The sequence below is a fragment of the Suhomyces tanzawaensis genome (assembly GCF_001661415.1).
Source record: "Suhomyces tanzawaensis NRRL Y-17324 unplaced genomic scaffold CANTAscaffold_1, whole genome shotgun sequence".
Classification (NCBI taxonomy): domain Eukaryota; kingdom Fungi; phylum Ascomycota; class Pichiomycetes; order Serinales; family Debaryomycetaceae; genus Suhomyces; species Suhomyces tanzawaensis.
In genome coordinates, this window is record NW_017963636.1 from 1,170,444 (window position 1) to 1,190,314 (window position 19,871).

At 47.8% G+C, this 19,871-nt stretch overlaps 9 protein-coding genes across 9 annotated transcripts; 4 read left to right on the forward strand and 5 right to left on the reverse strand.

Moving 5' to 3' along the window:
* Positions 1-738: 738 nt before the first annotated feature.
* CANTADRAFT_19437 (TFIIH/NER complex subunit) lies at positions 739-2,024 on the forward strand (the record flags this gene model as incomplete). The annotated part of the gene is made up of 2 exons (XM_020206447.1): positions 739-742; positions 805-2,024. The coding sequence occupies 2 exons, from the start codon at positions 739-741 to the stop codon at positions 2,022-2,024; spliced, it is 1,224 nt and encodes a 407-aa protein (XP_020066950.1).
* A 1,134-nt stretch (positions 2,025-3,158) lies between these two features.
* CANTADRAFT_19438 (uncharacterized protein) lies at positions 3,159-3,563 on the reverse strand (the record flags this gene model as incomplete). The annotated part of the gene is made up of 1 exon (XM_020206448.1): positions 3,159-3,563. The coding sequence occupies one exon, from the start codon at positions 3,561-3,563 to the stop codon at positions 3,159-3,161; it is 405 nt and encodes a 134-aa protein (XP_020066951.1).
* A 293-nt stretch (positions 3,564-3,856) lies between these two features.
* FCA1 (cytosine deaminase) lies at positions 3,857-4,846 on the reverse strand. Its single transcript, XM_020207166.1, has one exon. It carries the CDS (start codon positions 4,400-4,402, stop codon positions 3,959-3,961), a length of 444 nt encoding a protein of 147 aa, XP_020066952.1. The 5' UTR covers positions 4,403-4,846; the 3' UTR covers positions 3,857-3,958.
* Positions 4,847-5,494: 648 nt separating this feature from the next.
* VPS15 (ubiquitin-binding serine/threonine protein kinase) lies at positions 5,495-10,105 on the reverse strand (the record flags this gene model as incomplete). The annotated part of the gene is made up of 1 exon (XM_020211383.1): positions 5,495-10,105. One exon carries the CDS (start codon positions 10,103-10,105, stop codon positions 5,495-5,497), a length of 4,611 nt encoding a protein of 1,536 aa, XP_020066953.1.
* Positions 10,106-10,408: 303 nt separating this feature from the next.
* Positions 10,409-11,197, forward strand: CANTADRAFT_45225 (uncharacterized protein; the record flags this gene model as incomplete). The annotated part of the gene is made up of 2 exons (XM_020209187.1): positions 10,409-10,616; positions 10,722-11,197. The coding sequence occupies 2 exons, from the start codon at positions 10,409-10,411 to the stop codon at positions 11,195-11,197; spliced, it is 684 nt and encodes a 227-aa protein (XP_020066954.1).
* A 494-nt stretch (positions 11,198-11,691) lies between these two features.
* Positions 11,692-12,237, forward strand: CANTADRAFT_87794 (uncharacterized protein; the record flags this gene model as incomplete). Its single annotated transcript, XM_020211384.1, has 2 exons — positions 11,692-11,726; positions 11,907-12,237. 2 exons carry the CDS (start codon positions 11,692-11,694, stop codon positions 12,235-12,237), a joined length of 366 nt encoding a protein of 121 aa, XP_020066955.1.
* Positions 12,238-12,636: 399 nt separating this feature from the next.
* Positions 12,637-14,307, reverse strand: CANTADRAFT_3897 (uncharacterized protein; the record flags this gene model as incomplete). Its single annotated transcript, XM_020208777.1, has 1 exon — positions 12,637-14,307. The coding sequence occupies one exon, from the start codon at positions 14,305-14,307 to the stop codon at positions 12,637-12,639; it is 1,671 nt and encodes a 556-aa protein (XP_020066956.1).
* Positions 14,308-14,936: 629 nt separating this feature from the next.
* Positions 14,937-17,132, forward strand: EXO84 (exocyst subunit; the record flags this gene model as incomplete). The annotated part of the gene is made up of 1 exon (XM_020206449.1): positions 14,937-17,132. One exon carries the CDS (start codon positions 14,937-14,939, stop codon positions 17,130-17,132), a length of 2,196 nt encoding a protein of 731 aa, XP_020066957.1.
* Positions 17,133-17,494: 362 nt separating this feature from the next.
* QDR3 (Qdr3p) lies at positions 17,495-19,438 on the reverse strand (the record flags this gene model as incomplete). Its single annotated transcript, XM_020209102.1, has 2 exons — positions 17,495-18,511; positions 18,635-19,438. The coding sequence occupies 2 exons, from the start codon at positions 19,436-19,438 to the stop codon at positions 17,495-17,497; spliced, it is 1,821 nt and encodes a 606-aa protein (XP_020066958.1).
* Positions 19,439-19,871: the final 433 nt, after the last annotated feature.

Here is a 19,871-nt window from a genome sequence, read left to right on the forward strand (position 1 = left end):
AGGAGTCTGCTTCCTAGTAAATGTATTCCCAGCATCAAGAGAAGTGTATATCGTAGTCGTATTTGTAACCAAGATTACTTGACCAGGTACATGACCCACATAGAAAGATTTGATATTATCTGGAACTGGAACCTTGTTTAAGTTAATACCTCCATCATTCGAAGAATATGCACTCCCGTTTCTTGTGATTAAAATCATGTTTTCAGCCCCAAATCCTTCACCCTCTTTCAAAAAGGCAAAATCTTTGATCTGATCTTCTAACCTAGTGAATGACGACTTAATCCGGAGAAGCGTATCATTACTATCGCCGCTACCCAACCTAGAGCACACGAACCTGTGCTGAAATAAATGGTTTTTACCCAGACATTTGTTTCTGAACCGCTTTTGCTTGGCCCACAAAAATAGTGCTGAACTACCAGATTCCTTACACTCAGCAGCAATTTTTGGCATATCTGGAACACATTCATTTTTGTCATTTTTGGAAGACTTAAAATTCGGAGAGCATTCATAATCATTTGTAGTACCTTTACAAGGAGCAGTATCATAAACACTGACAATACTTGAAAAGCAGCGCGCATCTTGTGGTCGTCTTGAAATAACAAAATATTCTCCATTGAGGCAATTCGGTTCGCTTCTACCTGGGTAGATTTGCTCAATTTCATCATTAGCACCATTTGTATCCAAAAAGAAGTGAGTTGTAGAAGGTGGCTTCTGGAAGGCTTCTGGAAGGCTTCTGGAATGGGTATTCGCACTTTGGCCCGTTCTCGCTAATTCCTAGCCCCACCACTCGCCCTATCGCGCTAGCCACTACCACTACCGCGCTAGCCACTACCACTACCGCGCTAGCCACTACCACTACCGCGCTAGCCACTACCACTACTTGCAAAGCGCAGCCCACCTACTATAACCGCCAGCCTACTATGGATGCCATCTCCGACAGAGTATTCACAGAGTCGGTAGATTCGTCCAACGACGATCCGTCGCTTCTCACCGTCATTCTTGATCTCTCGCCTGCCAGTTGGTACAACATCAAAGACCAGATCTCCATCAACGAGATCACCAAGTCGCTTCTCGTGTTCATGAATGCTCACCTTTCGTTGAACAATTCCAACCAGGTGGCGTTCATAGCCAGCGGTCCTCAGGGCTCCAAGTTCTTGTATCCCAATCCAGGCAAGGTGTACGACGAAATCCGAACCAGAGAGGAAGACGTCGACAGAGAGCCATCGCCCGGTTTGGTGTCCAAAGAAATGTACAGACAGTTCAGGGTGGTGGACGAGGCTGTATTGGAAGAGTTGAATCAGTGCTTGAAGGAGGTGCTGGCCACAGACACTCACAAATCGGCGCTCTCAGGCGCCCTCAGCATGGCGTTGACCTACACCAACCGTATGCTGACACTTGACCAATCCATTTCCACCACAACAGCATCTGCCATCAACTCCACCACCAACATGAAGGCGTCCAGCAACGCTGCAGGCGGCAGTGGCGCTGCCGCCAGCGGAACTGCCGCCAACAGCGTGTCGTTGATGAAAGCCCGGATCTTGATCGTTTCCGCCAACGACGAGGACGACATCAAGTACATTCCCATTATGAACTCGATCTTCACGGCCCAGAAAATGAAGTTGTCTATCGATGTGGCCAAATTGGGCACCAAGAACTCGTCGTACCTCCAGCAAGCTGCCGACGCCACCGATGGCATCTATCTCCACATCGACGACCCAAAGGCCATTATTCAGGTGCTCTCGACGGCGTTCTTCGTGGAGCCATCCATCCGTCCGTACATCATCCTTCCCACCAACTCCAACGTCAACTACCGCGCCAGTTGCTTCATCACTGGCAAATCGGTGGACTTGGGGTACGTTTGTTCGGTGTGTCTTTGCATTATGAGTGTCATTCCTGATACAGGCAAGTGCCCGGCGTGTGGGTGTGTGTTTGACGACCGGGTGTTGGCGCAGTTGAAGCGAGGACCAGTGGTGATGTCGAGGAAGAAGCGGAAGGTCGAAGGGACGCCTGCTGTGAATCCCTAGATTAAACTTCTAATTGACTAATTGAGAAGGATTTCACCGGGTGAATGTCATTTTAATATTACTCCTGGTAATAAAATTGAACCAGCTAATGGGTTGAGAATATCTCCCAGTATTCCTTTGAGTGGTCCATTCTGGTTTGGAAAAATTAATGTCCACCAAAAGAATCAATCCAATGATACCATAGGAAAAGTCAGTCAGTCTTCAAGCCAAACTCTTTCAGAAAATTCTGACAATAGGGCAAGATATTGATAATGAAGAACAATTGTTCTTCAATGCTTAAGAATTTAATTTCCAGTTACTGCAGTTGAGTATCCTTGAGCAATTCAAGTATTTGGGGCAACTGATAAACCGCCACTGAGAGAAGAAGAAGCAGTATTCATTTTTAGAAATGCCCCTCAACTTCGAGGATAGATTTTGGTTTATTGGATCTTAAGACAGAAGTCTTCGGGTTTTACAAGTCAATAGTCACTTTTCCTATAACAAACTCCGTCTTCGAATGGTCCAGCCTGCTGGTTAAGCGAAGCAGTCTACATTTATAATCAGAATTTTTGCAGAAATAGGCATATTTTACATCAATTGACGCCACTCCAATTTGGGCTTAAAGCATCAATCATGTTTCAACTGACAGGACATAATATTAGATTCATGATTGGAAGTCGTGATAGCATGTATTAATAGATATTCTGGAATAATATTTACAGACCATCTGATATAGTACCACGGGAATGTAGCATGCTCTCCAGAATTTATCCCATAATTCAGATTTTAATTAAGATACATGGTTTGCTGACCAACCAATGGTTTTCTTTGATCTTGGATTTACGAAAAGGACCCCCAATTGTACTTTTTGACTTTCTTTGTGTGGATAATCGGGTAAGCTATACTTATGTATCTGTAATTTTCTGTCCAGTAAAGTCTTCCACCTCCAGGGTATCTTACGGACTCTAGTTGATTGGCCATTGGGTCTTCTGCTAATGCGGCGAACCTGAGTGACCATTTAAACACCTGCACTCCGATCAGGCTACAACCTACCATCGGTTGAATCTTATCGGTTAAAATTATCACTGATCCTTCTCCCTTCACTTCAGGCTCTGATTAATGACTTCAAAGTGGCATGATATGCTCCTCTACACATCACTTCATTCCCCGGTTAACGACCTCAAAGTGGAACGTCTTGGGGTATCCGTGCTTGTCGATCATGTGTAAGCGTCTCTTCTTTGGAGAAGAGCATACTTTCGTACACCCATCTTGGGAATACAAGAAGCACTTGAATATCTTCTCTCCTCGCTCCTGCTTGATCTTAAGGAACGGATTGTGGTTCTCATCAATATGGAGGTTGAGGAATGCCTTGGAAGGAAACGACTTGTTGCATTCATGACATGTGAAGTTGTGGTTGTAGACATGTAACTCGAATGAGGCATAGTCGGTGAAATGTGCGAGACAGTCGGGACACTGAATTGGTGCTCCAGCAATAGGAGGAATGGTGGGCCCAGTGGGCTCTAACGATTGTGGCTCGGAGTCATCTCTCAGTCTCTTCATGTGCCAACGATGTGATGAAGTAGGTGAATTTGTTAATGGACCACCTAGAATGAAGTCTGAATGCAATCACTTAAGTCGGGGTCTCTCGGTAGAAGTCGAGGATGTGGTCGTTGATCCAGTGATGCAACTTGGTTATGTCATTCACTAGGAGTGGTCTTCGCACTCATCTCAGATTTTATGCGATCCGGTAGCTTCCCAGACTCGAAAGAGTCAATCCAGGTGATGGAAAGTTTTGCCGTCTGTTACCTTTCTCAGAACAATTTGCTAGCAGTGAATCCCACTAGAATACATAGAATCTCATCTGAAGTCTCCTACTGATGTCTTTTTCCTCTACTAGCCGATTCTAAACCTGATATACCCTCTACTGGTTGCACTGTCCTATGTCTATTAACTACCTACTCGCCGATGTCTTCGTACCAGTCCTGTGGTCTCTCTGCGATAAACTTTCTCATCAACTCCTTGCACTCTTCGTTGTTCAAGTTGACCACCTCGATGCCCTGAGATCTCAACAACTCTTCGGCACCCTGGAAAGTCTCGTTCTCTCCGAGCACCACTCTCTTGACACCGTACATGATACAGGCACCGGAGCACATATTGCAAGGAGACAAAGTGGTGTACATGGTGCAGTTCTTGTAGGCCTTTCCTGGCAATCTGCCTGCGTTCTCCAAGGTGTCCATTTCACCGTGCAAAATGGCCGAGTTCTTCTGGAACCGCTGGTTGTGGCCACGGCCCAAGATAGTGCCATCCTCGCTGATCAAGGCTCCTCCGATAGGCACTCCACCTTCTTGATATCCTGGGGTTAGTACTGGCTCACGCGCCTGGCCACTCTGCTCCAGCATTAATGGCAGACTTTTCGCTTTTCAGAAGTACTGGCACCGTGGATCTAGACACTATGACCTCCATGGTCTCCACGTACCTTTTCTGGCCTCTTCTAAGGCGATTTCCAATCCTTTTTTATCGTCAAACATGTTGGTGGTGGTAAATTCAGCGCAACGGCGATATTTATATGATGAGCCGTGGGGGCGCGATGTGGGGACGAAATGTTGCAAAGATCTGGCAGCAAATGCAAATTTCTGCCAGAACAGTCGGGCAAATAGCTAAAGAAAACCATCCAGAGGGAACCATAAACGAGCACTAGACCACCAAAGAGTAGCTCAGCACGGCTTGTTGGCCCTGGTGGAGCTACTGCTCGCTTTGTCTTGTCCTGGTTGAGCTTTTCTGGTTCTCCAAAAGGCCCACAACGGCTAGGAGAGTCTGGCCCTGCGGTATGGTTCTTGCACTTGACTGGCTGGATTGGTGATTGGCGCTTGCTGGTCGTCTGGCGATAGCGGCGGCTACACAACACCCGAACATCTGGCCATCTGGAGGCAGAGCTCGTGGCGCTGTTGAGGCCCGCACAAATTGGCCAATTTGACAGAGTCACCACAAGAGTCACGGGCGGTTCGGAACAACTGGAGGCTGTAATAGGCACCCGCTGTGAAGAACCAGAGTTGGGACATCAGGCGATTATACGAACACGACCTGGTGCCACCAGAGTGGTTAGGGTTTCGGACATCTCCTAACAAAGGACTACAACCGTTGAGGCGTACCAGAATGTGGGGAATCGTACACAAAGGCATGTCGGGAAAGTGAAAAGCTTGTGACAATATGGCCAAGTGCTAGTGATCCAGTCAAGTGTGGCTGTTTCGCTAGAATCAGAGACTCCATAGCGAGAGGCACCATTACGATTGTTCCTACAAATTCTCGCGGTTTTGCTAGTTGACTACATTATGCAAACATCTCTTCATTAATTAATTACTGAAATTTGGGGTTTATCAGTATTGATCCATATTGTCACAGAGCTTCGTGCTGAAGTTGAATACAAATATCCACAACTGTGTGGTTTGAATTCTCTCAATTATCCTTATCTTCTTACTTTCTCTTCTTCCTGATCACTTGTACACATTGATACACCCGTTTCGGTCCACAGACACCGCCATCTCGAATGGCCTGGTGAGAATTCCCAAGTCGGTGACCATGTCCTGGTTGGTCCGCACAGCATCTATCTGGTTGCTGGAGACCTCCTCCAACCCATAGGCTTCCTTCTTGTAACCTGACTTGACGGGCTCCTTCTTTTTCTCAAACATCTCATTGACCAACGTCAACGTCTGTCGCTTGAAGGTATTGCTTATGAATTTGGTCTCGTACTCACAGTTGACGGAAACTGAATCTGCAATGCTGGTGAGGTTCCAGAGGATCAAGCGCTGATTCCACGTCGAGCTCAAGAAGTACCCATGACTTTGGCTCGCCATGTACTTGAACGCAGTGAAGCTCTTATTGTCTGGAGTATTTTCGTTTTCGAAAGGATCATTAGTGGCAAATTCGATCTCGAGCGATTCGAGAATACTGTCAATGGTGTAATCTTGAGTGTCATTACTGATTTCGATCAACGAATAATTCTTGACGTATGGCGTTTCTACCTGTGAGCTGAAAACTTGCTTGCACTCAAATGCTGGCACCTCCCATACTGTAATGTCCGATTCGCCACTACCGCCAATCATGGCAAAATAGCTGGCCTCCGACTGGGTACCAAGTTGGTAGCTCTTAGGAAGCGCAATCAATTTCCTGATTGCAAAAGGGGTGTTTCGGAATGTATCATCTGGCTGTTTCAATTGGACCTTCCAGCTCTTCACCAAGAGGTGGAACCTGATATCCCACAAACTGAGCACACCTTTGCTTGTCCCCACCAATAGCCACATATTTTTCTCTTGAAACATGAAGGTGGTAGTCAGACCATGAATCAAAGGATTCTGCACTTCAAAAGATTTTTCCAGTCTGATGATATCATATCCAACTATTTTCGAACACGAGGTGATTCCAACCATCAATGATTGCTTATCGTTAACCAAGAAATCGCTTTTGAGAATGTATCCATCGGTGTCAACATCTAACTCAAACTTTCGAATTATCGTCAACTTGGAGAATTTAGTAATCTTCTTGGCCTTATTTCGAATCACATCAACTCTGTATAAACGGGTAATTCCATCAACAGTGGTCACTGAGAACACAAATCGATTAGGAAGAAATCTGATGCTAGTGATTGAAGATTTCAAGTCAACAGTCAAGCTTGGATTCAACACAGTAATTATCTTCTCAAGCTTGGCAGTGTTCCATACTTTCAAAAGACCACTGTCGGACCCGGAAATGAAGAATTCTGAGGTGGGGCATACCTCAACACAGTTTACTCCGTCTATTTCTCCGCCAGCTTGAGTACTCTTGACTTGAGTTACCAATATTCCTTTTGGTGTCCAATGCTCAGCTGATTCTTTCGAGAGCTTTGATTTTACCTCTGATCCCACTAAATTGCCAAATTCAGAGAAGTTGTTCAAAGAGGGCTCAAACTCAAGATTGTTCAAATAATTCAAAATGAAGGGGTTATATCCAGTATAACTATGTTTAAGATTGACTGTGATAATTTTGGAGCTGTTCACACTGAAAACCTTATGTGAATTGGAGTCATGTGTTCCATTGTGATGCCCAATATGGCTTGAGTTTCCATTACTGTCGTGGCTCATCTCTAGCTCACCAAATACATTTGCTTCCACAGTTTGAATTGATGCTTTAACTCGAGCAAAGTTGGGTAAAATTAGTAAATTTGACATCCCTTTTCCAGAATCAAAATCTCTTAAGGAAATCGAATCATCGGGATTCATCAGCAGCTCCACGTTTGATTCTGTTGTTCTAGATCCTGCTGACAAAGACTCTGATTTATAAGACACATCAAAAAATACGTTCCTAGGAACTAGTTGAGTATTTGATAACGAACTGAATCCACTGAGGTCGGTAGAATTCGATTTTCCGTGTCCATTTCTGCATACATGATAAATATAATCACGTAAGACAAATACTTTCCAGAGGTCCCGATCTTCTAAGCCCACAGATTTCAACTTTATCAACCATTGCTTGTCTTCAGGAGACAAGGGAACTGAAGATTTGTTACCATTGGAAAGAGGAAATACCACTTCACTATTTAGTCTGGGCAAATAGACAGAATTTCCCATATTCTTGGTGAATGATACAACCGATTTCTTTGCGGAGTTCAATTGAGATAACGTGGAGAAGTTCTTTTGTTGCCAGAATAATGATTTTGGAGTTGCATTCAAAGACCAGGTGGTTGCCAAATCATACACCTGTCTTGACAAAGGCTTTGTTATACATGGGTATAAAGAATCCCAGGTGAAGGTAGACAAATCGTAGCTCAAAAAGCCTTTAATCAAAGGATACAAAAAGCAATAACGATCTGCAGCACTCAAATTATCACTTATGGAAATTATTAGATTCATAACAGCCTGCCTGATCCACTCATTGGGATGTAATAAAAGGTTAATGGAGTTCACCAATAACTCCTTATAGATTTCCAAAGCATTAAACTCGGTCTTGGGATTAATTAAACGATTCAGAACAAACTCATTAAAGATCTCGAGCACTTTAAGAACAACGAACTGTTCCAGATCCCTCAATGTTTGGATCAACAATGGCAATAAATATTGCTCAAACGACAATACCCCCACGTACTGACCGATCTTTAGTACCGAGGACAAGAAGACCAATCTTAAGTGGAAGTTGGGGTCGTTGAGATAGGTGATTAAATGGGGCAATATGATGTCATTAGTCTTGTCTACCCCAAAAAACTGACACAAGGGAAGGACATTATTGAGGAGACTAATCTTAACCACGGGGTTGGAATCTGTGAGTAAAGTAAATGTAAGATTTTCAAAATCTGCATCTAGTTGGGACTTAGGTATTGTGAATCCTGACGAAGGTAGGTTTGCTGAGTCTTGATTTATCAAGAATTGTTGGTTTCCTTCATTTGTGCTTGCACCAAGATGGTTCTCGGACTTGAAAGTCTTCGACATCATCCAGAATTTTTTTGATACACTAGCTAGATATGGTAAGCAGCTGGCTAAAGTAACTTTTATGGTATCCTTCTCTTTTAATGGATAGTTCAGAGCCATCAATGATGATAACTTTGGGAGTAGGTATTCAGGGAACATCAATACGTTGATAGGTGTGATGTAAGTGCAGGATAGTAACAAGGTGGTAATGCTTGTTAAAGCAGTACATACAACCCTTGATGATAATGTGGATGTATTCTGATTGTTGGAAGCCTGATATGAGTCCTCAATAAACTCGTTGAGTAAGGAACTAAGATAAGGAATGGAACGGTCGAGCTTGCATTCATCATTAATCCGTTCAGAGAAAGCCACAATTAATTCACAAGCTTTTATCTTTGATGAGACCTGCTTGGTGCTTCTCATCAACGAGAAGATGACACCCAAAATTATGAGAGATGCTTGCCCCAGTTTCTCGGAGAAATTAAAAGGTTTGATGTGATAATTGTTAGGCATTCCCGGTAAATTAAGCTTGATTGGGACGAATGCAGAATCGTTATCCTGTTCCTCTCTTTCGTATTCGAAGCCAAGAGCTTCGGCGATTTTATCAAAGCTCCGGTAAATCTTGTCTATTTTCAAATCATTGATTGAGATGCTCGAGTTTCCCAGTGGAATTTCATACAACGAGTTGTCGTTCAAGTCCGACATGAACTGGTACAAGAAGTCGTAAAAGAACGGTGGAAAGCACTTTTGGTGGAGTGAATGCAATAAGTCTTCAGCCGACGGCCTTTTGTTGGGGTTGCGTTGGATCAACACCTCTATCAAGCTCCTGATTTCGCTGTCGTGAATTGTGCTTAAGTCGGGCTTGTATTCACTCTTAACGAATTTGAAGAGTTGGGACAACGTGAAGGTTGGTTCGCCATCCAAGTATAGTTCTGCAATCACACACCCCAAGCTGAAAAGGTCCATTTGGTCCGTCAAACCGTCCTTTCCGGCGTATTGTCCGTCGTCATTAATTGTCTGGCCCCTTGACTCTTTTGACGAGTTGTAGAAGCGTTCTGGGGCCAAGTAACACACTCTTCTATCGGAGGAGTCAAAGTAGAACGAGAACTGGGAGGGGTTATCCTCAGGCAAGTATACGGGTTTAGTGTAGCTGGCGAAATCACTCAACATGAGCCAGTTCCATGACGTGACGACGAAATTCTCCAACTTGAGATCTCCATGGTGGATGCCTAGACGGTGGCAGTCTTCGATGATTTTGAGCATCTGGTACACCATGAACTTCTTCTCGATGGGCTCGAGAAAGGGACGGATGGAAAGCCTGTCATAAAGGTTTGTCTTGAGCATCTGTCTGATTAAGTAGCCAGCACGGTCTGTTTCGATGAGCTTGTGCCAGGGCAAGACGTGGTTGAACTGGGCCAAGAGTGACGCCTGCTTGGTGAGAAGCTCGATGACCTGGTCGAGCTGGAGCCCGCCAGGGGTAGACGACGGCTTGATGAGGATCTTGATGATCACGAGGTTGCCATTGGAGTTGTCGATGGCACGGATAGTTTTGAGGAACCGGGGATTGTTGAGGAGATCGATGTACTGGAACGACTGGAGGATATCGACATAGGAGCTGATTGCCACGGTTGGGGCCGAGGGAGCTAGAAGCGACAATCGAGCGCCCATTGAAGGTGGTGGAAGTGGGAGTGGTGAGTAGAATAGTCAATAAGCGCTGGTAATTATGCACTGGTTAATCGCAATTGAACAGAAAAAACTGGCAATTGATGCTGAAATAGGCCGGATATACCTAGTGTGTTCCTGGTGTGATTATCCAGGGGCCCTGGTGTGGTGTGTGGTGGAATCTACTGGTGTTGTAGAATAGAAGTGATTTGGGAGTTGATAATACTATGCATTGTGTGCAGGAGATAAGCCGCGCAGCGGTTTACTAGTCAGAAAGGTAGCCAAATCACCTGTGAAGTCAAGACCATTATGGACGACTTGGAGCGTGGATATGGCCAGGTACAGGCACTTCCGGTATCGGAGGAAGGGTCGCCTGTTCAGGAGTATTTGCGAGAGGTAAGACGCCAGGCGGAGCAGGAGCAGTCGGTGTTCTACAGAGCGAAGCGATCAAGAGAGGACGACGACGAGGAGGAGGACGGGCCAGAGCGTGGCGCGGGCGACCAGGAAGAGATAGAAGGTGAACGGGAAGACGAGAAAGAAGCACAGAATTATGCAAACAATGAGCAGTACGACAACGACATTCAAGAGCAATACGAGACTCACCAGCTTGAGTCATCTCCAGACTCAGTAGCGTCGCAATGGGCCCACAACGTCGTCCATACCTTCACCAGCCTCAAGCTGGTGATCGTGCCCGACCGCCAGACGACTCCTCCATCGCCCTACGTCCCCGAAACAGCCAACCAGTGGCGCAAGTACGTGCTCGATACCAGTCCTCCCCAATTGGCGTACTTCTACACCGCCATTGACCGTCCCACCGTGTTCAAGTTGGTGGTGTACTTCACCAAGTGGCTCAGTCTTTCTGCCAACGCCAACTTGTCACAGTGGGTCTGGATGGTGCTCCTCCGCATCGACAGCTCCATGGACGCCAGCGAGTTGGCGGTGATCCGAGACTTGGGCAAGAAGGCTGGCAAGCTCTGTTCCCGTGCCAATACCGAGAATACTGACCCAGTGGCTCGTGGAACCCTTGATATGATTGTGGTGGTAGTGGCCCACTACTATGGGCAGAGAGACTTGTTGGGTACGGGGTTGATAGTGTAGGCCACGGGAAGGACTACAAGACTAGTTTCACTGCTCCAGCAGGCACCTGTCAAAACTACTTTGACTACTCCTCGGGCTCCCGTCAGCACTAATTCCACTGCTCCAGTAGTAGAGGCACTAGTCACGTTAAGACCACTTCATGTACAGGTTTACTGCCGCTCTGGAAATATCCTCCCCATTTTAGCACTACCTTCACTCACTATAGGCTACAAGACGCTGTCACTTAGACAACTTCCACTACTTGCACTACTTCCACCGCTTTCGCCACTTTCACTACTAGCATTGTTGCATGGAATGATAGAATGATTGACTATTAAGGGTCACGGTTTGAGGAACCGATTTCACTTCCTCAACTCCCACCACCACCCTCCTCACTACTCCCACTAAATCCTCACTAATTTATTTGTGGCTGGCGGCGCACCTCGCGCGATCTACCCCAGCGCATTTTTCAACGTCGAAAACGAGAACGACCACCACCCACAACTACACCAACAATGGCCCCAAAGATCAGAGAGGACTTGGTTGTCCCGTAAGTACTACTTCAGCCCTGAGCCCTGCCGCCTGATTCTCCAGGTGCTCGTCACCAATTGTCACTGGTACTTCACGAAGTATAGTCGTCGACTCCGAGATCCCTGAACCTCGATGGTGGACATCTGTGGAGAAAGACCCTCCGTGGTGGTGCTTGAGCCCCATTCCGTACTAACCCCAGATATAAGCATGTTGCTGCTAAAAAGAGATCCGAAGCTTCGGGTATGATCGCCCAATCGTTGCCCATGGCCGCCATGTTCATGAGAAACAAGTTATTGTCGTGGTCCGCCTTCTTCTTGGCCGTCCAATCGTACTTGAACGAACCTATCAACGCCCCCTCTGACGACTCTGTCCAGCAGCCTCCACTTTTGAGAATCGTGTTTGCCGTTATCTCCATGCTTACCTGTTACATGGACATCGTGTTTCCAAACTCTTCTCCACAGGCCAAACGTTCATTTCTCCAAAATGCAGCTGAAACTGCCACTGCTGCTGCCGCCACCGCTACCAGTTAGTTTATTTCTACGTAATTATTAATAATACATTATAAGTGAACAAGCGTTGTGAGACGAAACTCACCAGGGCCCTAGCTGGAGTTGAAGCCCTTCTAGGTCTATTGGTACATTTTTCTGGCCCTTCCCACGAACCAAAGCTCCAAAACAATTAGAGCCGGAGTTACCAGGGTTCTTTGGACGGATTTCACTTGGTGGAAATTTCTCGTTCAAGTGCTGGGACTGGGTTTCTGCACTCCGGGTTTCTGATGAACCTATACTGCTGACCTGTCCCGCTAGGGATCTCCATTGCTTTGGTTTTCTAGGCTAGCTTCAAGAAAATGGCTGAGATTATAAGAGTGTAACATCTAAATTCTTTGACCTTTGGTTCTTGTATGGCAAGCACACCATTGATGTGGCGTACTACTCTTTAGTTGGCGTGTCCCACTTGAAAATCACACTCTGAGTGCCCTTGTAAGAAACACATATATGCTTGGAGCTACTGTCCCATTTCAAGTCACAAATGCCAGTATTGCCATCCTTTGCGTCCTTGTTCTCCTGGACTTCAAAGTGATAAATCCCTAGACACCGCAAGAGGTCCTTAGGTCCCGAAAGCGAAAGGTCCCACACGGTGACTCTTCCAAGATCATCGCCTACTGCCAACAATTTGAGGTCGGGTGAGAGAGCAGTGGTGAACACTAACAAGTCGCGGCGGTGGGAAACAGGACTGTCTTCATCGACTCTGAAGTTGGCCTCGTTCTTGAACAAATCAACACTCTTCAAGTTGTTACCGTTGCTTGCGTTCCAGATGTTCAACACCCCGTCCATGGAAACCGTGAGCAAGATGCTGTCGTCGTGGTGCTTGGACAACCAGTGCAAGTCGATCAACGGCGAGGTATGGTTCTTGTAAAGGTCGGACTTTTTGTTCAAATCTAAGCATTCTTGCGAGGAGCCCCGGCTCCACACCTTGATGGCGTAGTTGTAGTCGGAGCACGAGGCCAAGAGCTTGGACTGGGGGTTGAACTTGAGGATGGAGATGCTGTTTTCATGGCCGTTGAGGTAACCCATGGTGTGGACGTCTGGAGAGCCGCCAAACGGCTGGTGAGTGATGGAGTAGATCTTGATCGAGAACTTGGTTGTGGACACCGCAAACTTGTTTTCGTCCAACCAGCAGGCGTCGATGACTAACGAGGAGTCTGCCGCCTCGGGGGGCCTGATCTGCTTGATGAGGCTGAGAGTGGTGCCGTCCCAGAGGCTGACCTGATTGTTGCAGTCGAGCGACAATAACAACTGGCCGTTGTGGTTCCAGATCAAGCTGGAGATGAGCGAGGGTGGGGGCAGCTGGATGGCGTCCTCGGGCGAGATGTCGCCACTAAACGTGTTGGCGATGTTCTTGAGCTTGCCGTCAGGCGACCAAGCGCGGAGCTCGCCGTTGATGCCGGCAGTGATGATGAGATTGCCCTGGGGGGACCACGACACCACGTTTATTTCGTTGCGGTCGTTCAACACCTGGGGGTGGCTCAACGTCACCGACTCCGCCACACGTCCGTCCTTGATGGCGTTGATCACTGCCACCGAGTCCTGTTTGCCGTAGGCAAACACGGGGGTGGTGGGGTGCCAATCTGCGACCAAGCTCTCGTCAAACCTGATTTCTGGCACGATTTCGGCCGTGTGGAAGGCCACAGGCTCGTGCACGTCTTCAGCAGCTTCCTGGGCGTCTTCGGCAGCGTCTGCCATCTCCACGTCGCCGTTGGCCACTGCCGACTTGAGAGTCAACGGTGCTGGCGAGTCCGTCTCTTCACTAACATTAGCGACGTCTTCGCTGATCAACACCTTCCAGAGCGAGAAGTTCAGCTCGCTGCTGCCATTGCCGTGAGTCTCTGCTTCCTCCTGTGCCACCGAGTAGAGGATACCTTTCTGGACCAACTCCACCAAGCACCCAGGACGGAACTTGTCGATGATGTGCTGGTTGGCGGCACTTTCGTAGTCCAGACAACTGGAGTGCTTGTCGAGCGCGTAAGCTGCCAAGTCATAGCCAGACTCCTGGAGGTAGCGCCATACCAAGTAGTTGAGTTCGTTGCTGGTTAACGACATGGTGGTGGTGGAGGTGTTTGGTTGTTAGTTTGTAGTGCGGGTAACACGCGAAAGTTGAAGTGGAAACTGTAACGAGATCGTGAGAAAGATAGAGAAAGGTTACCGTTACTGAAACATAGGAGTTACGAGGCTTTCAGTATTACAGTGGGTTGACGAAGACGAAGAATTGTCGTCTCTGAAAGTACTAGCCGAAGTCCATATAGAGCCAGAAGTAGTGCTATAGGTCGAATCACGGAATCACCATCCACGACTCTGAATACTACGCTAAACACCAAACACAGACCAAAATCAGATTCACGGAAGAATCACGGAAGATTCACGGAGAAGCAGAATTCGAAGCACTACGCTAGTCCTATCACAAAGCCAGCTAGCAGAAGTACTCCAGAAGTGTTGTCCAATTGAGCTATCTAGGTAACCATTCAGATCTGAATCAACAAGTTGTCATACTCAACAAAACATCCGTTCAACGTAGCTAATCGACGAGAACGAATCAACGTGACGTCCCAATCGACGAGAGATAGCTGGTCATACTAATAACGACACATCTCAATCAACGTGTCTCCAACCAATACGCCCATTCCTCCTCACAATCATTATCTACTCTCCCACCAGACCATTCCCTCCCCACCATGGACTACAAGAAAACACACCGTCAGAGTAGAGCCCCGTGGCTGCACGGTGGCCCCACAAAGACCCACAATCCCTACGCAAACTCCCAGCAGACAGCACCAGGCCAGGACCATGACCTGAACCTCCTTCTGTTGCCCAATCCCTACGGTGCAATTGCTGCTCCAGGTGCCACCAGCCGTAAAAACACCAGAAGGTTGAGTATTCACGCCTCGGCTTCTGCCCAGCAGCATGGACGCTCTTTCTCGCTGACTACCGGCTTCGATATCTCCAACCTTCCCCCAGTTCCACACTTGCACAAGACTACCACCAATGCCTCGGATCTGGCCCTGGTAGACGAAAAGGACGAATTTGCGAACATCGAGGCCAAAATCTTCAGGGACTTGTCACAGGGAACAGCTTCGGAAATTGACGACTACTACAAGCTCTTGGTTAAACAGAACACCGTCATCACTCGAGACATCAAGTCCAATATCAACCAGAACCAGAAAAATATCTTGCAATTGACCAACGACTTGAAGGAAACCCAGGAGGAATTGCTCCAGTTGCGTGTATCCACAAAGGAGTTATACGAGGTCTTGGATGACTTTCGCGAGTCGGCCCAGAGAAGACTCGACCTCGAGAGTCCAGATGCCAGCTCCCAGCAGAAAGCACAAGCCTTGAAGAAAAAGAGAGACAGATCGTCCATTTTGGTGCTTGAGAAAATGTGGGCCAACGAACTCCAGTCCTTGTTCAAGCACGTGGAGGGTGCCTCCAAGTACATCCAACCGTTGCCAGGAAGACACGTAATAGCAGAGAGTGGGAGATGGCAAGAAATCAATGCTGGTACATGGAAACCAATCAAACCCACTCACTTATTTATCCTCAATGATTTGTTGTTAATGGCCACCAAGAAGAGTGCCCATGAAGGCGGACCATCCACTAAGTCTAGGTTACAAGCAGTACAATGTTTGCCATTGAGTCAGGTGGAGCTCATTCAAATACAGCCACCATCAGCCAAGAGCGATGATAACAAGTCATATCTCATCAACATTAAATCAAAATCACTCAGTTATGTGTATCAAACAGACAGATTTGACCATTTCCTCAAAATTACAGAAGCATACAACAAAGGAAGGAACGAGTTGGTACAGCAGGAAAGACTCATGAAGGTAGGAAAGACTGCGCAGGCAGATTCAGTAGACACCAATGATGAAAAGAGACAGTTGAGAGAATCTTATAGGAACTCTGGGTCCATGGAGCCCATTGATGACACTGGAAAGAGATCAAGTGGTAACTGGAGAAATAGCGGTGATGGTGTTTTGCAAGATATATCTGCCAGGGTACATTCTAGAAACAGATCTCATGATTACGGAAAGAAAAAGATAGTAAATGACAAGGGTCATTTCTTCAACGACTTGAAGAATTTGGAAGACAAACTTGACGATGTGGATGTGGAAATAGCCCATAACCAGTATGACCAGGCAGTAGGGTTCTTGGGCCACATCGAAGGCAAGTTGAAGAGCATTGAATCGGCAATCACTAACAACTCTGCCAATAATACCAAGGCTTCTAGCGAAGAAGTCAAATTGCTTATTGATGTGATCAAGTTGAAAATCAATAACAGAAAGGTCAAGGTCCAACAAGGGTTAATCTTTGACTTGCAGCACAAGATCGCCAAGCTTACTGAGGACGAGATCGAGAGTATCATTGTCTACTTTGAAAGTTTCAATCAACTTGAGAAAGGTATCTCATCCTATTTGAGTGCTATGTCCAATCATTTATCTACAACTGTCACCAGATTGATCGTGGGTGTGCAGGGATCTACCAAAATAGATGTGGTCAACTATCTTTCCAATTTAGTGGTGGTGAATATCTCCGTGATCAAGAGAGCGGTTTTGGTGTACAATCGCAAGATTACTCCTATAATGAAGAAAAATGGCAATGATAAGGTCGATTCAAGTGGTTTGATTAATTGGTGTGTCGACGAAATTACCAAGTTAGTGGCCCAGTTGAAAAAGCATCTTTTTGGCACTTTGTTGTCGTCTGTGGGTACCAATCCCGACACTGACCAGCCAATATTAAAGGTCAAAGACAAGGTTTTGTTCCAGGATTTCCTCGATGTTATAATACCTCAATTGGACGAGCTCAAGACGGTTGGTGTGAATGTGGATTTCGTATTTGAAGAGATACTTGTATTACAGGAAAATGAAGAATAAAGCAGACTTCAACTGAGTGCACCACGCCTTGAATGATTATGGAGTTTATCCTTCTATCGATCCTTAATATTTCCCGTCCATCAACGAAAGTCTTGAATCCTGTATATGATAGTATCACCGAGATCATTAAATAGACAATTAAATAAAGGATTATCGAGGGCTTACGAAGATATTGAAAATTTCTCCATTGCAGTACCGAACTGCTTATGTAGACGCTACACCACAACTAGAAAATCCGTGTATTTTAACCTTATGTCCAGGGACAAACCCAAATAAATAATGCACCAGGCAATGAATCGAACGAAATGTGAGATCCAACCTGGGGCTACAGCTTGAGGGGTCTATCAAAAGCAGCCCCAAGTTTATAGTTTATCGTACAACGCTCCCAAGTCATTGTGCTCTCTGAAATAGGTACCGTACCGCTTGACCACTATCAAGGCCAGGCCAGCTACCAAAATGAGGCCAGCGATGATGGAAAACAAGATTCCTGGACCAATCGATGCCAATAACGGCTCCACGATGAAGGTGGCCACCGCAGCCAAGATCTGTCTGAGGAAGTTGTTCAACGCAACACCAGTGGCTCCTTTTCCGGGAAGAGAGTCCACCAAGTAGGTCACAGTGGCCCCAATCAACAACATGGAGGCAAAGCCGCAGAGGGCGGTGCCGATCAAGGGCACCAACCAAAACTGGCCGTATTTGAGGGTCCACCCGAAAATCAAGCACGCAGGCATGTACAACACAAACGCCACCACGATGTTCCACGAGAGTCTGGCCTCGGGATCTAGTTGGTTGTTGTGGGACTGGGCGTACCTGGCCAAGAGGCGATCGTTCCAGCGGCCGCCAATCACGGACGCAATGATGTAGGTGACGGAGTTGGGGATGTACAACAAACCGATGATGATGGCCCTGAACTTGTAGGGCTCGCGTGCGTACTCGTAGGAGATGGTCATGTTGAAGAAGTAGATGGCAGCGAAGCAGATGGAGGATGCAGAGCACACCAAGGCGATCTGAGGGTGGGTGAGGAGGATCAACGAATGGATGGGTCTGACGATGCAGTCGTAGCAGTTGGTGCGGTAGCGCTGCCAGGTGGTGGGGGAGTCTGGAGGCAACTGGCTGGCGGACTTTTTGAGCTCCTCTTCCATCAACTCGTTGAACACCTTGCGGGAGTATGACGAGCGGTTGGTGGTGTACTTAGAGAGCGAGGGCATGACGGGGTCGCCGATGGGGGCGTCTTCGTAGACGGAGTGGCGGGTGGAGATGCGGGACAAGTGGGAGGCGATACGTTCGATCTGGTCGGAAGAAAGAGGGAGATGGGAGTGGTGGGAGTTCTCATCGTTGTTCTGGGAATTCTCGTTGTGCTCAACATTCTTGTGGGCATTCTCGTGAGAAGTCTTGCCAGAGTTCTCTTGGAAGTTCAGAGACCCCTCGTGAGAAGTCTTCCCGGAGTCCTCCTCCTTCTCGTCCTCTGCCTCCGCCTGCTGCTGTCTCAACAACTCGCGAACTGCTGCAAAATTATCATTTTTACGCAATGTCTCAGGAAGCGCAAACACAATTAGCACGAAGTTGACGCCAGAAAAGATCACCAAGAACCACTGGGTGGCACGCCACCCCCACACCTGCGATAGCACCCCACCAAGAATGGGCGCGAGGAACGGCCCACACAACGGCCCTAGGTAGTAGTAGCCCATTGCGGTACCGCGCTCCTCCACCGCAAACACGTCGGAAATGGTGCCAGCGCCTAGCGCTTGCACACTGGCAGAACACCCGCCCTGGAGCACCCGGAGCACGATCAACGCCAGGATGTTGGGGGCATAGGTGGTGCCGAACGAGAACGCGAAGAAGAAGCCAAACAGGATGATGTACACCGAGCGACGGCCCCATTTCTCGCTAAACGCCAGCCACCACAACGGAAACACTCCGAGCGAGAGGAGATACACTCCTACCGACACGTTGACCATGGAGTCGGTGGTGTGGAGGGTGTGCACGATGTCGTCGATGGCTGGCAACATGATGGAGGTGCCCATGGGGCCGGTGACGGCTGCGAGGGCGATGATGAAGGTGATGAGGTGCTTGGCGGACTGGGGGTAGTCGCGAGCGTCCTCGTACTCGGGCAAGAGCGCCCACGACGCGAGGAGGCCCCTGCGCTGGAGGCGTGGGATAGTGTTGGAGCGGGTGGTGGTGTGGGTGTGGGAGGTGTGGACCAGCGAGGTGTGGACCAGCGAGGTATCTGGATGGGGAGACGGCTGGTGGGCGAGCGGGTTGACCTGGTGCTGGGAGTCTATGGAGAGCGACGAGTTGATCGACATGGCGTCGTTCGGGGGAACGTGTTGGGGACTGGAGGCCATGGTGGTGGCTATTGGTGGTGATAAGAATGAGAAACTGGCGTGCGCTCGTTATATAAGGTGCGAAAGCGTGGAGCGAGGCCCGAGCACAGGGACTGGCCAGAATTGGCACTACGAAGAATTAGCACTACTAGGAAGGGTGGGGAGAGGGGAGGGTGAATGTGGTGTGTGAAGAGGCAGGGAGGGTGCTACTGGCGCTAGTGGCCCTAGTGGAGTGGGGAGCCGTCCTGGCCACAGTAGATCTGGCTGTCAGTTGCGGCAGATAACTCCGCTGCGCGCTTAACGGCGGATTTCTTTGTTGGGCACCGTAGTGGCGGCAAGATGGGGGGACGCTAGGGGAAGCCAGCAAGTTGGCTTGGCTTCGGTTCTGTTCCGAGGCCTGGTGGCAGATCGTGAT